At 41.7% G+C, this 19,893-nt stretch overlaps 2 protein-coding genes across 5 annotated transcripts in view; both read left to right on the top strand.

Moving 5' to 3' along the window:
* The window catches only part of EXOC3 (exocyst complex component 3), a 28,262-nt gene extending 20,890 nt beyond the window's left edge, over positions 1-7,372 (top strand). For both annotated transcript variants that reach the window (XM_061351445.1, XM_061351447.1), the window contains exons 10-13: positions 1,287-1,409; positions 4,458-4,619; positions 6,023-6,150; positions 6,597-7,372. In XM_061351445.1, coding sequence (XP_061207429.1) covers positions 1,287-1,409; positions 4,458-4,619; positions 6,023-6,150; positions 6,597-6,768 — 585 coding nt within the window. In that variant the 3' untranslated portion in view covers positions 6,769-7,372. The remainder of the gene's footprint in view (positions 1-1,286; positions 1,410-4,457; positions 4,620-6,022; positions 6,151-6,596) is intronic.
* A 1,214-nt stretch (positions 7,373-8,586) lies between these two features.
* PDCD6 (programmed cell death 6) lies at positions 8,587-19,649 on the top strand. 3 transcript variants are annotated; one of them, XM_061351443.1, is made up of 6 exons: positions 8,587-8,756; positions 11,401-11,462; positions 15,511-15,555; positions 16,554-16,706; positions 17,604-17,713; positions 19,091-19,649. In XM_061351443.1, exons 1-6 carry the CDS (start codon positions 8,671-8,673, stop codon positions 19,187-19,189), a joined length of 555 nt encoding a protein of 184 aa, XP_061207427.1. In that variant the 5' UTR covers positions 8,587-8,670; the 3' UTR covers positions 19,190-19,649. The 3 variants fall into 3 exon arrangements, with proteins under 3 accessions (XP_061207427.1, XP_061207426.1, XP_061207428.1); XM_061351442.1 differs by having other exon boundaries at positions 8,593-8,756; positions 16,554-16,712; XM_061351444.1 differs by lacking the exon at positions 8,587-8,756 and adding an exon at positions 11,974-12,070 and having other exon boundaries at positions 11,416-11,462; positions 16,554-16,712.
* The last annotated feature ends 244 nt before the right edge of the window (positions 19,650-19,893 follow it).

Genomic DNA, 19,893 nt, shown 5'->3' with positions numbered 1-19,893 from the left:
AGGGGTAATGGGTTTAAACTTAAACAGGGGAAGTTGAGTTTAGATATAGGGAAGAAGTTCTTTGCTGTGATGGTGGTGAGGCACTGGAACAGGTTGCCCAAACAAGTGGTAAATGCCCCATCCCTGGCGGTGTTCAAGGCTGGGTTGGACAGAGCCTGGGGCAGCATGGTCTAGTGTGAGGTATCCCTGGCCATGGCAGGGGGGTTGGAACTTCATGATCTTAAGGTTCTTTCCATTCTGTGGTTCTGTGATCTTGGTACAGATGCAGTACACCTATAATTAAGGCAACTGATTGACTCCAAAGGTGGGCCTTTTCTGACTGATAAATTTCTATGTGTAAGAATTCTAGCATCTGGGGAAAAAAAAAAAAAATCTTTATTACTAAAAAGGCATTGGGAGTATGGGGAGGAAGGCAGGGAAATTAGAGAAATGGTGGGAGCAAAGAAAGGTGCTCTGGGACTTGTTAGATTTGTAATAATACTTTAAACTAATGTAAATGCCTTGAATGACTTGCATTAAGAAAGATGTTGGAGCAGTGTTTATTTTAAACTTGGAGCTTTTAAGCAAAACCTTTTATTTCTCATTAGCTGTGCTCACTGGTTCTGAGAAGACACTCCATCTACTCTTAATGACCATTCTTTGCAATTCATTAACCTCAAGCATCATGTCACTATTATAATTTACAAAATACTGTGCTCTAATAAATAAATAACTTTTCCTCTGGGTTGAGCAAAGCAAGATGGGTATGTGCATGTAGAGAATACTGGAATTATGAGTTGTGGAGTTCTGGTAAAGAAGTAAAGCGTACAGGCCACCAGGTTTGGCATAGGCACAGGGAGTTTGTGGGGCCAGCAAAGGGGAACAACTGAGTAGCCAGCAGCAGTTCAAGAAATCAAACACAAAGTTGCGTTATCACAACAGTTTTAAAGTGCCTCATATTTAAAATTGGAATCATCAGCTTTTACACAAGTTTTATCCTTATACTTTTGTTTAGCATCGACATTTAAATAGAAAACATAATAAAGCATTTTAGAGAAGTAGTATGACACAAACTCATGTGTATGACTCACGTTAGTGCAGCTGGTTTACACACACACAGAGTGTATGTCAGGGTAGCTCTCTGTGGCAACTGTCATTCTGACAGCTGATCACACAGTTGTTCTGTACTGCTTACTCCTATTGAAGGAGTGTAATTTGGAAACGTATGACACTTAAAACTATTTCCTACTTTTTTGTAACTGCAGTGCTATGAAAGTGTTCTAATCGATTGTTTACTGCCTTTTCAGCCACATCTTAATGAGCTGATGACAAAGAAGTGGTTGATGGGGTGTAATGCGGTGGGGACTATCTGTGTCACTGTAGAGGATTATTTCAATGACTTTTCAAAAATAAAGAAGCCTTATAAAAAGGTAAGTGCAGAATAGTCTGTGATACTCTGAGTGTCATGTTGGCTTGGAATTAGTGAACACTACTAAACGGAATTCAGAATTGGAATACAGAAACTGGCTTGATTCATCACTGGAAATGAAAACCACATTCATAATCGTCTTGCAGAAGTCTGAATCTTGCAGTTCTCATTCTTTTTTTTATTTTTTTTCCACTAGTATTGTCAAAGACAGATCTGAGGTGCAGGACTTAATCAAAATGTGATGTCATGAATTATAGAATAGCTTGGGATGGAAGGGACCTTCAAAGCCCGTTTAGTCCAACCTCCCCTGCGGTGAGCAGGGACATCTTCAACTAGATCAGGTTGCCCAGAACCATATCCAGCCTGGCCTTGAATGTCTCTGTCATGCATCCACCACCTCTCTGGGCAACCTGTGCCGGTATTTTACAACCCTCATTGTAAAGAACTATTCCCACATCCATCCTGAATCTCCGCTCTTTTAGTTTAAGACCATTCCCCCTTATCCTGTCGCAATACACCCTCCTGAAAAGTCTCTTCGCATCTTTCTTTGAAGCCCCTTTTAAGAACTGAAGGGCTGCAATAAGGTCTTCCCAGAGCCTTCTCCAGGCTGAAGAACTCCAACTGTCTCATCCTTGCCCCGTAGGATTGGTGCTCCACCTCTTGCTGATCATTTTTATGGCCCTCCTCTGGACAAACTCCAACACATCCATGTCTCTCTTGTGTTGGGAGCTCCAGAGCTGGGCATAGTACTCCAAGGTAGGGTCTCAGCAGAGCAGAGGGGCAGAATCATGTCCCTTGACCTGCTGGCCATGCTTCTTCGTGTGTTACTAGACTCTGTTCTTACCAGCTTGTACTCTTCTACCTCTCCTCAGAAGTTTGTAGTCAGATAAAGCTAGCTCTTTGACAGCAGTTTTTCTGGCCTGTGATTTTTTAATTTATTTTTTTTTTAGTTAAAGGAAATTATGTAATTGTGTTTTAATACTTGCAATGAGGCATAGTTAAACTGCTGCCATAAGGTTTCACAAATGCATAACATGCTGATGCAGCAGTATAATGTGCTAGGTTAAATCTTTTTTGTCTTTTTTTCCCCTGTGATCTGTCAAAGGATATCTGCATTTTTCTATTATCCTTTAATCTTTAGTATAATTGTACTTGGTTTTATCCATTATTGAATTAAAATGAGTTTTGTGTAGTTAAGGCAGCATGTCTTAAATGACTCCCTAAGATGTAGGAAAGATTTGAAGCTAGCAAGATCAGGATTTAGGTGAGGTTTTTGAACAAATCCTCAGTACAACTGCTTAAAAGACAGTCTCAAAATCCTATGTTTACTCTTTCTTAGCTCTTTAAGAGATAGAGGGGACTGTTCAATGTTCCCCGCATGACCTCTTAAACTTCAGTATTTGCAGACTGTAGAGGCCTTATTATGTAAGTGAATAGTACACATTTTCAGTCCAGAAAAAGTACACACAGAAAGTTAGGTTGCTCCCAGAATTAGTCTATATTGCAGGAACAGCTTTCTTTTCCGGATTTGATTTGTCACTGCGAGGTAATAGAGCTTGGCATGAGTTTCTTCAAGTGTTAGTACCAGTTTCTGCAGTCACATGTTTTTCTTTGTGTAGCATTTATTGCTGCCACATGGGGAGGAAGATGGCAAGCACATTTCCTGGCACCCCTCATACCTGCTATTTATTCCTGTCTCCTAGGCAAGACACTGTAGGTTCTAGCACTGGATGGGACATGCTTTTGTTTGTTGCCCTGGTTTGTGGTGGGCTTTTTTCTGGTTTTAAAATACTCTTGGTTAACCCTGTTTTGAAAATCCAATTTTTAACAGCCACACAAAGAAAGCACTTGCAAAAAGACTATAGTCTAAAGGGATGGGTTGGAACTTGGTGATCTTAAGGTCCCTTCCAAGCCTTACTGTTCTACAATTCTGTGATTCTGTGGGATGGGGCATACATGTCAGTCTCCCACAGTCTGTTCTGTGCAGTTAATTTTCCTCTTTGTAATTGGCATCAATTCCACTGATGCAGGAGAAGCCATCCCTGAACAGCCAGCCAACTCTGGTATTTCTTCAGAGTCTTGAGAGCAGGACTTGCAGTCATGTTTTCCGTGTCCTAGATGAGAGCTGTGACTTCCAGTACTTTCTGGTCTGTTGTTTTCCCTCTTTATTTTCTTTTTTTCCTGAAACCTTTCTCCAGAATTTTGACTGAGGAACACGTTGATTGAAACCAAAGCTTGATCTATGCTGATAAAATCTGGTTAAAAGTTTGTAACTACTTATTCCACAGGCTTTTTCTTAACTGTAAGTAACTTTGCCACCATAGTTAGGGGAAGAAAATACCTGAGGACTTGTTGGATTTAAGGACTCTTCCTTACATTACAGTTGAAAAAATGCAAAGGTTTTGTGTTTTTTTTGTTCTTTGTTACCAAACCTCAGCATTACTCTTGCACCACTGCCACATGCTTCACTTAATCACCAGGAGCTGTTTATGAAAAGACAAGTGCAGTACAGCAGATCAGTCCAGGAATATCTGAGGAAGCGATTGCTGCTGACTCTTGAGGCTTCTTACCAGACTTGACCAAGATAATGTAGGCAAGATTTTGCAGTGCTTTATGCAAAATGTTGGAGTTCTCCAGCAGAAGGCCCTCTGGTGGCTGGTCATTCCTTGACCAGAGATAGAAAGAGCAAGGCTGCAAGGCCAGGCACAGGTCTCTTCTAAAGATATCCAAATCGTTTCATGTTTGTTCATCTAGATAGAAGTGCTCTCAAAAATAAAGCAGACCTCATTGGAGATATCTTGGTTTTGCTGGTTCTTTTTTATCAGGAGGATTGGCACATCCTCCTCATTAGGGAAGGACAGATTGTCATTTCTTTTAGCTTTGTGAAAACCTAGAGCCACTCAAAATATACAGTATTAGCAAAAGCTGTGTCCTGGTGATGAAGGGCAAATACACATTTCAAAGCCTGATAATTGCTCAAAACCTAAAAGTAATGGTGACTTTTGCAAGTGTCAGTGGCATAATCCACCACCTTCGTCTTTTCTTTCAGACAATGACTATTGAGGCCCATCGGAGAGTGGTTGTGGAATACATCAGAGCAATCATGTTAAAACGTATATCTTTTAAGAATGCAGAAGAGAGAAAAGAGGGTGCAGAACGAATGAGCAAAGAAGCAGAACAGTTCCGATTTCTGTTTAAGAAGCTTGCAGCTGTAAGTATTTTCTTTGGATAATGCTGTTAACCTGGTGATTTAGAATGAACCACACATGTTTATTGCTTGGTGAGAATGGCTGGAGTTAGATCTCCGTCTCTCTAAAACATTGAGGAACTTGTAAATATCCAGGGTGCCAGCTGAGAGCACAGACAGTGTTTCTGAACACATTCAGGCCTGTTGCTATAGCTCCTGAGCACCAGTTTCTACTACTTTGTGCTTATAAAGCTCTCTGCAGTAGAGTATTTGAATGGCCCCACAGAGATAGGTACCTTGAATTCATAGTAGTCAGGGAAAGAAAAAAGCAGTTGTTTGTTAACAAAATAATTAAAATAAAATAAATATGATGAAATAAAAGAAAATAAATTAAATAAATAAAATTTAAACAAATAAGGCTTTATTTTTCCTGGCTGGAAGAAAGAGCAATACTGCGTTGAAGAGATGTGGTTACTTATTACCTAAGTAGTATGCAGTCTGTTTACTTACAATCAACAAGACATTTAAGGTGCAATAGAAATAGAAAAGGCAGAAAAAAGGCAGTTGAGAAACAATGTACAAGATAGCCTAAAATGAATACTGAATGTTTAACTGTGTAAGGAGCAGGACTCTGCCAGAAAGCTCCTAGGCACAACATATGACAAAATGCAAAAAGAATGCAGAGAAAGATAAAGCCAGGAAAGCTGGGAAAGGCAGCGTTCATCTCTGCTCACTGTGAAAGATGCTAGGGCAATTCCTGCATCAGAGTCCTTCATTATGTGGGATTCTGTGTAAAACCTGTTTCAGATTGAGGCATTGATAGAAGATATTATGGGATAAATGCATTGAGCAATACCTGCAGATTGGCAGGACCAGGTGACCTGGAATGAAGAGATTAAAGAGTTCAGAGATTAAATCGACCTTACAGTTCAGTTGATAAGTTGATGAAATCTGCCTTGGTGCCCAGATGACTAGAAGGAAGCAGATGCATGGCCAGTTTTTGCATAATGTTTCTGAAAAGATCTGGCTTTCACATCAGTTGTTCCTAAAGTTTTTGCTGGCATATTAACAGAAGTCCAAGACTAGAATGCATCACTGTGTGGATAAATACAACATACTGTTTGTAAGACATGATTTTCTTTACTGATACCCTGAGGGTAGGTCTCTGGCTGAAGAAGGACAGGAAAAGAGGGGAGTGACTTACAGTGACAATTCACAAATACTTAGTTTTCTTAATGTCTGAAAATTCAGCTCTTCAGGGAATTCAAGAGCATTGCTGGGCAAAATATTGATTATAAAGGATTGTTTATAGAATCCTAGAAGGGTTAGGGTTGAAGGGACCATAGAGATTGTCTTGTTCCATAGATATGAGGGATTTTGGTTTGGGAATTAGTTTTTTGGGTTTTTTTTTACTTTTCCTCTTGCAGGGCTCTGGAGAGGACACTGAAGGACTCTGTGACATCATTGAAGCCATTGCAGAGGTTATCAAGCTAACTGATCCTTCATTGCTCTATTTGGAAGTTTCAACTTTAGTCAGTAAATACCCAGATATCAGGTAATTTTCTTTGCCCTCAAAGTTAAGACAGGAGTTTCTGCATCATAGTTTTTGTAGTTTTGGGTGAGACAATGTGTTTGTATTTTTTTCATGTTTTATAATGTAGCCACTTTCTTATGAAAGATGATGTTAGTATGGAGTGTAGGTGAGCTGGGCTGGGAGGTACACATAGGTAAGTACTCAGTGGTACAGCAAGGGAATAACAAAAGTATTTCCACTCTGAGTTTCGGAAGGATAAAACATGTTTTAGAGTCCTAGGAGAGGCCAAAACAGTGCTTTTATGTTGAGCTGGAGAAGTGAGTTCTGAGTGGCTGGAGGTCTGTTGAAGAATTGAAGTACATGCTGAAACAGAAAGACAAGATTGCCAACTAAGTGATGCTTCTGACAAAGATCTTCCTTGTGCGAAGTTCCCCGCTAATGCCAGTTTTACCATTTTGCTTTGCCAGGGATGACCATATTGCAGCTTTGCTGACGGTGAGAGGCGACGCCAGCAGAGATATGAAGCAGACTATCATTGAGACTTTGGATCAAGGTCCAAGCCAACCGAATCCAAACTATGTGCCAATCTTTAAGGAAATTACGGTTCCTACTCTGACTGTGCCAAAACTTCTTAAGTAACTGACAACTTGGTGTCTGTGTGTCATTACTCGTCTGGGATCAACAGGTTTGAAATACTTGAGGGCAAATTTGGCAATGCTATTTTGAGTAAAGTTCAATATACACTGATACCTGCTAAGCATGTTTCTTTCTAAAGACTTGGATGTGGGAAATAAGATGGATGTAAAGGTCATGTTTGAAGAATTAAGCTTCTAATGGCGGGGGTCTTTTCACTGACCTATTTATTGCAGCCACTGACCTATTTTTGCTGTCAGCCAATGTTTTTCTTGTGGAATATGTTTGCACCGTGTCCTGCAATGCCATATGGAGATGTTTATACAAAACCAACGGCACATTAGTGTTGGATATGCTAAAATACATCTACAGTACCTAAGCAGACTCCTTTAGAACTGTCTTTATATGGCACTGCATTGAGCTGAGCGTATGTTAATATCCTCAGTCCACTTTCACATTATATGTTGTATATGTACTTACTTTGGTGTAAAATAGTTTATTGCAGAAACCTTAATTATGAAATCAGTTTCCTGACTAAGGGGACTGAATGAAATTGCTGTTGTGCAATTTGATTATAGAGTGAATAAATAAATAAACACACGAGGTACAACTTTTTTCTTTTTCATTGATTCACTAGAACATAAAGCACCACCAGTTCAATAAAATGCTAAACTACTGCTACCTTCAGCTATGTTGTATTTGCATCCTTATAGGTTTACAGTAGGTTTAAATCTTGTTTTGTTTGAAGTGTGAATAAACTTTGGATTTAACAGTTTTCTGAAAGCACAAGATGATGTGTTTTATTTCCACAGTATTTTCAGATCAATGCTTAAAGCTCTTTTCAGTATTATGTTTTCTGATTATAAAATACTACTAGAACATTGTAGATTTAAAGTGACTTGATGAAGGACAGAGAGCAGAGTTACACCTGAACAGAGGGGCCAGAGCTAAGCACACGAGCCTGTATTAATTAGCAATTAACGTTGTGGAGTTTGTATATGGAACTTATTTGGGCTGTGAACACCCAGACCTTGCGTTGTTCAGGCCTTCTCACTATGTCCTCACATGCAAGGTCAGCAGTTTGGATGGAGGGTAAAACAAAAACCCAAAGGTTTTTTCACGGACAGGGGTAGTGCATCCCAAAGGCTGAGGATGGTTCAGGATATCCACCTAAGAGTTGTAGCAGGCTTGGAGACACTTCATGTCCTGTGGGACCTTGCCCTGTTCCTAGACATTGCAGGTGGGTGTAGGGGAATGAGGCTGCTGTTTTGAGGGTTGTGCTCAGCCCTCAGTTAGGAATGGTGGAGGTGATAGTAACTAATCTGGTTTGTACTTTCCAGTCCTGTACCGAAGATTTTTATGTGCATTTTCATCTTCGGTTTGTCTGAGGGCATCAGTTTATGTATGGGGCTTTGTTTCTCCCTCTACCCCCTCCCCAGCAGTAACCCTGTATCTTATCTCTTGGGTGTCAGACTTGCACTGTTTCCCCTCTGGCACACACCACTCTCCCTGAGCGGTCCTAGGGGCGGCTCTGCGCCTCGCAGATCCCTTCACAGCGGCGAGGGCTTCCGTGGAAGAGCCATTAACTTGCGGGCGCGGGCCCCTGTGCCCCGCTCCGCCGGAGCTCAAGCCTGCAGCCGCTTCCCGCCCTCTGTCAGGCATCCCAAGGGGCTGTCCCTCTGCCTGGAGGCTCATTCCCAGCGGGAAATAGGGATATCCAGCACCGGGGCCGGTAACGCCAAGGGCGCTCCGCGTCGCCGTGGCAACGGCTCGTCTCGGGATTCCCCGGGGCGGGGTCCGTGCTCCCTCCCGGCTGATGACGTCAGCGGCGGCGCCGCATCACGCGGCCCATGCCGGAAGCGCGGGGAGGGACCGAGGCGGGAGCTGCCCGGTGGCGGCGGCGCGGCCATGGCGGCGGGCTATCACCACAGACCCAACGGCGGCGCCGGGGCCGCGCTGCCCGACCCCTCCTTCCTGTGGAACGTCTTCCAGAGGTGAGGTCGCTGAGACCCTGGGGGTACCGTCCTGGCGGCTGCGGGGAGGGGACTGAGGGGGGTTCCTTGGGGTGCCGGGCCCTGGCACCCCTTTCCCGCTGCTCTGAGGCGGCCGCCGCCACTCTCGTCATTCCCGGGCAGCTACAGGGCGAGCCGGGCCTTCCCGGGGCCGCCGCTGCCTGAGGTGAGACGGGGCGTTGGGAGGTGCCCGGAAACGGCCACCTGGTACGGGAAGGCTGTCACCGGCCCTGGGCATCCACGGCGGGGTTTGGCTCCCTCGAGGCCTTGCGGGGCGGGTAAGCGTAGCGGTTGTATCCCTGTATTGGGGTGCGTTAAGAAGGGCTTGAGGAGGAATAAGTATGGCTGTATTTTAGAGCAAGGGAAGGGGGATTATTGGAAGTGAGAGGGTGTAACCTTGAAATCGCTGAAGTGATTTTTGACCTGAGAACCCGGAAAGGGTTATAAAGCCTGAAGGATCCATGCAGCAGCACGGGAAGGCTTGTGAAAAGGAATCTGGTAAATGCTTAATGGAAAAACTGCAAAGCTACTAGCAGATATTCTCTGGAATACGTGTGGAGTAGGAACCTGCAGGGGAGTGAGCAGGCCTGTGGTAAGAAATACACTGCCAAGACTGTGGCAGTAAAGATGTTCTTCACAATTGTGTCACGTCAAGGAGACGGGGCAGGTTCCTGTGTTGGATCCATTTTCATGGGAGCTGTGTCAGAGAATGTATCTTGACTCAAGTGACAGCAAGAAGAGGTTAAGGAGTAGACAAACAGTAGTATGTTGCTAAAACTGGCTAATATTTGCTTAGTTACTCAGGAATGACTCAGGAATGTGGCCGCTTACCTACCCAGCCTTCCCTAAAACCACTTCATCTGGAAACTTAGAGGAAGCATGCATGGTGCTGTTTCTAAAGGATTCAGAAAGAAACCTCCACAGGCTGACTTCTGCACCAGGCAAACCAGTAGAAACCATTAAACATAACATAGGTAGTCAGGAATGTTGCATGGCTTTTGTTGAACGTATCCCTTTCTGGCAGACTACTGTCCATTCCTGTACTGCGTTTGCTAAGGATTGAGTATGGATGTGACGTCTAGAACTGGTGTAGTTCATACAATAATTTCCTAGAAACTCTCAACATATGGAAGTATCAAAGGCCTTTAAAAAAATCCAGTATATGTGGAATGAAAGGGTGGGTTATAGCATGGATAAATGACATAAATAACATAAATCAGTTTATTCCCCTCATGACTTTGAAACCTTGAGATGAAGTTCGTGTGTTTCCTGTGTTTAACCTGCTACATTCCACTGACTTGTCTTCACTGAAACACTGAAACACAAATGACACTGGCTGAAAAGTGTGTGTGGTCATCTGCCACACTGATGGACAGAGCCATTTGGGGATCTTTATTCAGTATGTTCAGGAGCAACTGGGGGAAAAGAGGGTGAATGGCCAGATGAAGGTTGCTTCAGCTGAATCGTTCGTACTGACTGATTCCTGCAGTAAGTGACAGCTGTGAAGGCTTCAAGTTAACAGTCCTGAACGACTTGACCTTACAGTCCTGTGTATGAGTGGATCGCACCACCCTGTCACAGCCAAATCACGATCACTGTACGGCGGCCAGTTAAAACCCAGAGGATACACCTGATGTCCATGAGGAAGAGCCGCTTTAATTTTGCATGATTTTGCATATAAAATCAGTGTGCTTTATGCCTCAGGAGCAAGATAAGTGGGTCATAGACCCACTTATTTATGAAAATACCAGCTTAGCACTTAGTAGCAGCTCAAAAGGTAGAAAAATGTTTGGATTATCTAGAAAAGAGATTGAGAATGAAAAAGGGGAATATCTTTATGTGTTACCATTTATGCAACTTCTGCTTGCAATTTGAATGTTATATGCCGTTTTGAGATGAGGAAGGAATCTCACAGAGTGAACTGAAAGGGTTTAAAGAAGGACAACAAGGACTAAAGGGAAAAACAGCTTCAGCAGAGGGATCAGCTGAGCAGGACTCTGCTTTGGAATAGTGGTAACTGAGGGGAAAACTGTCAGTGTCAAGAGGATGGTCCGTGTATAAAATGGGGGGAAGTCCCCACCACTTTCAGATATTCTTCTAAAGAAGGCATGATCCTGCTTTATTTGGGCAGAAATCACTAAGTTTATGAGTTCTAGATTAGAACTCTCTTTTCTAAGACAATAGACTGTGGTAGCTGAATGGGACCTGTGCTTTTTCACTTTGTGAATCCCACAGAAATGGGATGAGGCTCTGCAATTGATTCTTTAAGTACTTTGCACTAGTTACATTAGTGGCTTTCTCTCCATTGCCAACATCTTACTGAGAGAAACTGGGTGTCAAACCTGGGCCTCCAATCTGGGAGCCAGGCATTATGTGGATTTACCCAGCGTGATGTGCTCTGCAGTTCTCTTTAAAATAAATAAATATACTTAGCAGACTCCAGAATGTCTCATCAGTCTGAACGAAGCTTTTAGCTTGCAGTTACAGTGAATGGTTTACCAAGTACAATGCCGTTAGTGACTTTTCAGGAAAAGATTAATTTATCTGGTGAGTAAGAACCAGAATGTTGAAGTCTTCTGTTCATTTCAGCCATTTAAAACTTACCGATATGTTTTTTTTCCCCCAGGGTTGATAAAGACAGGAGTGGAATAATATCTGACAATGAACTCCAGCAGGCATTATCTAACGGTGAGTCTGTAAGTGAGTAGTGAGGTAGTTCATTGTAAACTTAATGTTAGTTTTCAAGTGAGTCTATTTACTTTATGCCATATTTATTTGACTGGGGGAGATGAAAGGTGTCCCCATTGCTGATTAATACTATCTAACTTTATTTAATATCATTACTATACTATTGAACTAGTATGGATATTATAGTATAATATTTAACTATTTAACCTACAGCAAAAGGTTGAAGAGGAGTTAAAAAATGGACAATCCTCGTGATCTTATTTTATCTTACTGGATTTTTTCTCGTTCCTGTTTTGGTTTTTGTTTTTATTTCAAGGGAAGTTTTCTGGGTTTGGTGCATGTTAGTACAATGCATTATAAACTGAGTACCTACTGTAAACATCACTGATTTATGTGCTGAGGAATGAAGGCATGCACACCTCTTTTTTTCCAGCTCTGTTTCCTAGAAAACATAAATGGTCATTTATAGATTCCTCGCTCATCACTACTGAACCTTTGGTTTTTTAACCAGGATCAGCGTTTAACCTGGACAAAGATCAGCTGTTTACAACCAGCCTTTCACTGCACATAAAATCTTTACAAACAGTACGGTGCAGGAATTGGAGATGGTAGTTTTTAATTACTTTTTTTTTTCCAAAAAAATGAGGCATGTTTTGTTTTTTTCCCTAACAAAGCAGAAAGATTCACTCTAGATCCTGTATTGTCAGTTCCCTTAAAGGGTAACGAGGGTTTGGTTAAATAATGCGTGGAAGCAAAATAAAAAGCAGAAAGAATTTCCAGTAGCCTATTTTGACTTTCCTCTGGTGACTTAGGGTGGGTTGGGTTGTACTTTGTGGGTTGGGTTTTTTCCACTTAGAAACCTGAAAAAAGTGCAAACTGAAGCTGTTTGTGTACCTTTAAGTCTGTGTCAAGTTCCCTTCTCCCAAGGTTTAATTCCTTCAGCCTTCCTGTGCTTTGTGACTGAGAAGGGTTTAAGCTGATGCTGTGAGCTGCAGTGCACACAGGCTGAAAGGCTCCTTTTTGTCAGTAACCACCTGACTAGAAATAAATCTGGATGGCTCCCTTCAGTAAAATGGTGGTCTTGTACTATAATATTTGTGTAATAAGTCATCTGATAAATGAAAAGCAATATATTATAGCTGCCAGACCTGATGCAATAAGTAAAATACTGTTCTGAGTAAAAACTTCAGTGAACTCATGAAGTTTAACCATGCCAAGTACAAGGTCCTACACCTGGGTTGAAGGAATCCCAGGCACAGCTACAGGCTGGGCAGAGAAGAGATTCGGAGCAGCCCTGCGGAGAAGGACTTGGGGGTGCTGTCAATGAGAAAATGAACATGAGCCGGCTTCAGTGTGCGCTTGCAGCCCAGAAAGCCAACCGTATCCTGGGCTGCATCAAAAGGAGCGTGACCAGCAGGTGGGGTGGAAGGAGGTGATCCTGCCCCTTTGCTCTCGTGAGACCTCATCTGGAGTATTGTGTGCAGTTCTGGTGTCCTCAACATAAAAAGGACATGGAACTGTTGGAACAAGTCCAGAGGAGGGCCATGATAATTATCAGGGGACTGGAGCACCTCCCATATGAAGATAGGCTGAGAAAATAGGGGCTGTTCAGCCTGGAGAAGGCTGCGTGGAGATCTCATAGCAGCCTTCCAGTATCTGAAGGGGGAATATAGGGATGCTGGGGAGGGACTCTTCATTAGGGACTGTAGTGATAGGACAAGGGGTAATGGGTTAAAACTTAAACAGGGGAAGTTTAGATTGGATATAAGGAGGAAATTCTTTCCTGTTACGGTGCTGAGGCACTGGAATGGGTTGCCCAGAAAGGTTGTGAATGCTCCATCCCTGGCAGTGTTCAAAGCCAGGTTGGACAAGGCCTTGGGTGGTATGGTTTAGTGTGAGGTGTCCCTGCCCATGACAGGGGCTTGGAACTTGATGATCTTAAGGTCCTTTTTAACCCTAACTATTCTATGACTCTATGAAAGCTACATTAAACAGATGAAGTCACTGTTTTCATTTAAGATCACAGTGCTGTTCATACCTGTGGGAACCTGGCTTTAACTACCAGTTTAAACTTCACCTGATTGAATAGGGAGTGATGACTATCTGAACTCTTTTCTTTCGTTATTTACAGTGTAGATTAGTAGTTTCAGTGCTTTGCAGTTGAGAAGAATCCCCACCAAGTGAATTCACTGTTAGACAAAATATGTGAACTGTAAGCTTCCTTCCTTCTGAGCAATTCTAGATCTTGTACACCAAAGTTACTGACCATTCACTATATTCTTTTCAAAATATTCCCTCCAGTGGATGACCTGCAATCTAACATGGGCTAAAAGAATGTTACATGTTTATTTCTAAAGCATTTTTAAAAGTCTGCATAGTGCTCATCATTAAAAAATTTTAAGTTCAATGTGTTTTTGACATTCAGCTTTTCAACACAGAATCACAGAATGGTTTGGGTTGGAAATGACCTTAAGATCACGTAGTTCCAACCACCCTGCCAAGGGCAGGGACGCCTCACACTAGACATGTCAAGTTTATTCAAGTACAGTATACTTACCTGTGAGGGAGATCATCGCTTTCTATAGTTGTTTGCACAATAAACTCATGTGCATCCTTGTTTTCTTCTGCACTGCCATGTAAAGTTAATAGCAGAGTCAGGTGAGGGAACCGTATTTCACTGGTTATTGGAACAGGCTGGAATCAGCACAGTTCTTCAGCACTGGAGTTGCTCTGATTTCACTCTGTGAGTCTTTTAAAAAATGAAACACAAAATAGGTTAACTTTCCAGCTCTGTTTTCACTTTTTCCTCTCTTCTGTTCAGAGTTAAATGCTGGCACCCTATTAATGATTCCATTATTTGTTTTGTCAGGAGACATACGACTCTTAAGGTACTGACGTTATCTGTCTAAAATACTGCTTAAGCATTTTCAGAGCCCTTTATACTCTTTCTCTGCTTATGTTTCTGTTTATGTGCAAATAGTTCTATGACCTGCCTACAGCATGGGGGTTTTCCCTGTTGCTTTATCTGCATACTTACACAGATACCATTTCCCTTCTATAGACAAAACTCAGTGCTGCCATGAGCACTACTTACACCACTGCAGCAAAACAATGCAGCAAAGCAGCCTGCTTAATACCAGCACAGCCTTTCTGTTAGGCAGCTGTGGTCAGCTAACTGCATTGCTGCATATGGCTCTACAGTACCCCTGGTCGTCTGCTTTCTTTGTGGTCCCCACACTCAAACACAGTTAATTAAATATATGCTCCTTGATCTTCCTGGTTCCTTCACAGGCTCTGGAGAATTGATGGTGAAATTCTATACGAGACACAGGATTTCTCTGAATTTAAAGCTTAATTCTCCCACCCAAGGGAAAACTATTCCTAAGTGACTAGCCTCTGCGTATTCAGAGACGTACAAAGGCCCTTTCAAGCAGCAGTGTTTCTTGGTCTGAAAATACTAACTTAAACTAGCACCTCCTTGATTTAGCAGTGGAGGTGGGATTTATACTAAACTCAACTCCAAATTGCACTGTGTGGTTGTGCCATGTTAGGAGCCTTTTCACTTCTGTCAGAAACTAATGTCCTGGGGTAATCCACCTGTAAAATAGGGAATAAGCAGATTGTTTTTTACTTAGGAATAGATATGAGACCTTGTCTGAATTGTAACTTGAAGGTTCTTCTGTTCCCATCAGTAGAAAAAGTGAGACTTCAGTTTTGATCTTGCCTTTTATCCAGTAACTCCTGACTGCCTGGGATGAAAAAAACTCCTTAGTTCTTGAGGTTTTTTGGGGGCAGGGTTTGATGCAGCCTGAAAAATGTTGCTTCCTGTGTAGTATCTATAAAGCATTGGTCACCTCTGAACAGTCAGGAACATAATTACTTCAAAGCAGCCTTACTATGTATATAATATGCTAGCTCTGTGTCATCTAGCTCTGAATTCACTGGGTTTTAAGTTCTTACTTGATTTTTTTGTCTGGTTTGTTGGTTGCATTTTTTTGTTTAGGTGTTACTCAGTATTGAGGCACTAAAGTGATTCTTTCTGTTTCAGGCACATGGACTCCATTTAATCCAGCAACAGTCAGGTCAATTCTTGGTGAGTGTGGCTGTGTGATGTGAAATAGTCAAGACAGTGCTTTGTGATGTTTCAGATGTTTCAGAACATTGAAAATGCTGTCAGTTATTGCACTGGTTTGTGCTTTTTTTTTTGTATCCAGACAGCCCAGCAGTAGTAAGCTAAGTATTTTCCCTTTGGAATAATACCGGAATGCCCTTTGCATCCACACATGTGCACTTGTGGAAGTAGCCTGAGAAAATGTTACTGTACAATTGAATAGATAGTAAATGTAATTTATGCACAGGGGAAATTGACAGCTTAAATACTCTAGCAGGATATTATATAGCTTGTTTCTGTAAGTAGTTTCTCCTGTTTTACACTTGAATCTGATGTTTTGCTCCAAAAAGACCCTTTACAATGTTTGAATTCTTTAGTGTCCTAAAATAATTGCCAGTAGTGTAGGAGATGATGGTGGTAGAAGGATAAAAATACAAGCACAAGAGATCTTTTCTGTCATACAGTTCATAAATCCAAGGACTGAACATTTTGCTTTGGTTTTAGTAATTATTCAGCATCAATCTGAGTTCCACCACTGTGTGACATGCAAAAGCATGTATGTCATCACATATATATGTCATTACATACAAAGATGACAGTATCAGTAAGTCAAACATAGATGACTATCCAGCACTCCTGGCAGTCAGTTGACTTGGACTTGTTCATGTGCCTCAGAAAAGAACCCACCCTTTGCCCTTTTTGTCACTGGATGATCAATCAAGCTCTAAATATTCTCAAACTGGAAATGAAACCCCAGGAAAAATAAAACATTCTGTGATTCCTCCTGGTCCTTTTTTATCTTGCTCGATCTTTTTCTCCTCCAGTGGGTGACCACTTGCTCTTTTTGTCAGAAGTTCCCAAAATACCGCTTGTATTTTAGCAATTTACTTTGTCTTCAGCCCATTCCACACAGCGCTCTTGCTGCTGCCGCCTTCAAATACTAGCAGTTCTTACTGGTTTATGTGTGTTTTTTATTTCAGGCATGTTTGACAGAGAAAACAAAGGTGGTGTGAACTTCAATGAATTCACAGGAGTCTGGAAGTACATCACAGACTGGCAGAATGTCTTTCGAACATATGACAGAGACAATTCTGGAATGATTGACAAAAATGAGCTGAAGCAAGCGCTAACAGGTTTTGGTAATTCATTTGTAATTATGTTTTTTATGGTTGGGTTATGGCATCAAATGAGCTGCTTATTGTTAGGGCTGTACTGCTCTGGCAAATGCAACTCCAAACGAGGCAGGAGAAATGCAGTTATCTTTTTAGCTGTATGGTACCTTCTAAAGATGTCTGTGCCACGAGCACTTTCTGGGTTTAAGCTATTTCCTTTAATGAAAACAAACCCAGAAAACATTCCACACATGTACTGACACATCCAGTTTCGGTCTCCTCTGTAGCTGCTCCAAGAGTGTTGCCAAATACTTCAGGTAAATGAAATTATTCAGTACGCAGTGTAGCTTGTTGCTTCTTGGAACAAGAGGTAACAGCCTCAAGCTTGTGGCAGGGGAAGTTTAGACTGGACAGTAGGAAAGATGTCTTTACAGAGAGGGTGATCAGGCACTGGAAGAGGCTGCTGGGGGAAGTGATGGGAAGTGGTGGAATCAGCGTCCCTGGAAGTATTCAAAAACCACGTGGATGAGCCTTCATGACATGGTTTAGTGGTGGACCTGGCAGTCCTGGTGTAATGGTTGCACTTGATGTCTTTTCCAACCTAGTCGATTCTGTGATTAAAACGATGCCAGCTGTCTATGTTATGGTAGTCTTCGCTTATAAAATGTTGAGCTGCAGCCCCATAACCATTCCCTCAACTGAATTGTCACTGTAATTATGTTTACTATGACTCTGTGTGCAGCTATTACTAAGCACAGGTTTTATTGTATCCATCTCAATTTAACACATTCAGAAAAAAATGGTATCCCTTGTAGCTCCTTACAGGTTCCTGGGTTTGTGAGACAAGTGTGCTACACACTAGTTTTTGTTCTAGGATTGTGGTAACTGAAACTTTCTAAAGCCGCCTCTTTTTCCAAGGTTACCGACTGTCTGACCAGTTCTATGATATCCTTATTCGGAAATTCGACAGACAAGGAAGAGGACAAGTTGCTTTTGATGACTTTATTCAGTGCTGTGTTGTTTTACAGGTAAGAAAGGTGATGTATGTTTATGTCAATTGAAAAAAAACAAAGCCAAAAAAACAAACCCATCTTTTCTTAAGCTTTTATGGTTCTCACTTTAGCATCTAAAAGTTGCTTTCACTTAGAGTAAACCATCTGAAGAAAGTGTATGAGAGGTGCTAGAAACATCATCATTTACTGGTCTTCATTAGTTATCCATTAGCATCACATGTAAATTTGATACAATGGGGAGAACTGTAAACTAGTAGCAGTGGCCTAAAAAAGGAAAACACTTAACTACTGTTTCCAGTAGTTGAGCACACACAATTCCTCTGGACCTTTAATGTATGAAAACTGAAGTGCTCCATGGCCTGTGGTGCCCATAATTCTCATTGTGTGAATTGTGAGGGTTTTTTATATCTCCGCTTAAGGGTCTGACTAAAAGCAATCTGCCCGAGCAGCTGAATTATTCAGTCTTTTGTCACTGCTTTTCCTCCAGGGGCAATGGTAGTAAAAGACATTTCAAACAAAAAACCTTTCAGTAACAGAAAGTATGTGGGGAAGAGAGAGGTAACACAGGTGTACTGTTTTGTTTGACAGTCAGGCACTGGATGATTCCTCACTTCATTGCTAAAGGTTTCTCTCCGCTGTATCTGACTTTCTGAAAAGACTGGGGGAAATCTGGGAAACTGTAGCAATGGACAAGCCCAGTTTTTGTAGGATAGGAAAAAAGTTGCTGTTGTTAGACCGGCCAGCTTTGCAACACTGCCTTAAGATACCTTTCAATATGCGACGAAGAAAAAGCAGGGCTCTGTGGAAGTATGTCCATTATTTCTGCACAGGTGTCTTCTTGTTCTCCTTTTAGCCTTATGTCTATAACCATTAAGTCTGTAGAAACATCAATTGCCTTTATATTCATTTGTAATATAAGCCAGTTGTATTTTATTATAAACTTAAACTCTGATAAAGAGAGCTTTGAAATAGGGTGTCATTCAGCTGGTGTTAGTGAAACCATGCTGGCAGTTGGTTTAGCCACTGTCTGTATTGCCTGGCATCTCTGGGTTATACAGTAACAGCTTGGACACTAATGACACACAGAGCATGTATAAGAAATGGAGAAGGCACTTGTTAGATTTGCCTCCGGGTGATTCTCAGATGCCTCGTGAGAATTGTGCATTGTTTCTCCCCCACCTCAAAGCCAGTTACACAAAGTTGTCTGGTCTCTATAATAAAGTGCATAGATATGTAGGTACTGGAGCATAGGGCAGTTTTAGAATCTGATCTGCTGCATGGGATTGTCAGGTGTCTAAAGAGGGGATGGATGGACAGAAAGTGCTACCCAAATGGCAAGGGGAGTACTTGTCCTGATGTACAAAAATGTATGTTTTTTTCCCTCCTCTTCAGAGGCTGACGGATGTGTTCCGCCGATACGACACCGACCAAGATGGCTGGATTCAGGTGTCCTACGAACAATATCTTTCTATGGTCTTCAGCATCGTATGACACTGCTAACCAGGAACTGCACACTGGTGTTACACAGACTGGAGTTGCCAAATCATCACATACTGAATAAGATTATTGATGTACTATAATGGATATAACTTCACCTTCTTAAATTTTGTATGTATGTATGTTGGCCATCACCAAAATCTGTACTTGAGTTTTTTATTTTGTATTCCTGTATGATATGTCCATCTCTGCTTACTGTCGTACAGAAAGCACAGAATCTAGATTTATGTGGTGCAATGTCAAACTTGACTTGACTTAACCTTCTTTCACATATCCTGCATGGGAAAAACATGACTCTTTAGAAACGCCAAATTACAATAATGCTTGTTAGTTTAGAAGGGAGTTGAAAGTCAGAAGTTGCACAATATGTTTTGCATGTGCCTTACTTTTATAAGAGTTTAATGTATTAATTTTTAATACAGAACTTAAAAATTAAGTAAAGACATTAGATCAACTTCTATAGTCCACTTCTGTATGGGTTTTTTTTAAGGGGTGGTGGTTTTATTTTTATATGCTAGTTTTCAACGGCTCAGGGGTCCCTCCCATGGAAGAGCGAGGGCCTTTCTTCCTTGCCTGTTTTCCGGCTGCTGCCTTCTCTCAGGGTATCCTCAGGACAACTGCAAATGCAACTTCTTCACACCCATGGCCAATACCATCCTCAGTGAGTTCCCCTCAAAATCATCCATATCTAACTACTC

The sequence above is a fragment of the Neopsephotus bourkii genome, unplaced genomic scaffold (assembly GCF_033783945.1).
Source record: "Neopsephotus bourkii isolate Nb327-2 ecotype Australia unplaced genomic scaffold, CSIRO-AGI_Nbou_v1 NB_591, whole genome shotgun sequence".
Taxonomy (NCBI): domain Eukaryota; kingdom Metazoa; phylum Chordata; class Aves; order Psittaciformes; family Psittacidae; genus Neopsephotus; species Neopsephotus bourkii.
The sequence above is the reverse complement of the archived record's forward strand: the minus strand, read 5'-3'. Positions and strand labels throughout refer to the sequence as shown.

Excerpts from the sequence above, each read along its gene's own strand:
- PDCD6 (XM_061351442.1), top strand. The coding sequence starts at position 8,671 with ATGGCGGCGGGCTATCACCACAGACCCAACGGCGGCGCCGGGGCCGCG. Across the intron at positions 11,463-15,510 it reads CCAGCAGGCATTATCTAACG|GCACATGGACTCCATTTAAT; the intron begins GTGAGTCTGTAA and ends TTTCTGTTTCAG. Across the intron at positions 15,556-16,553 it reads AACAGTCAGGTCAATTCTTG|GCATGTTTGACAGAGAAAAC; the intron begins GTGAGTGTGGCT and ends TTTTTATTTCAG.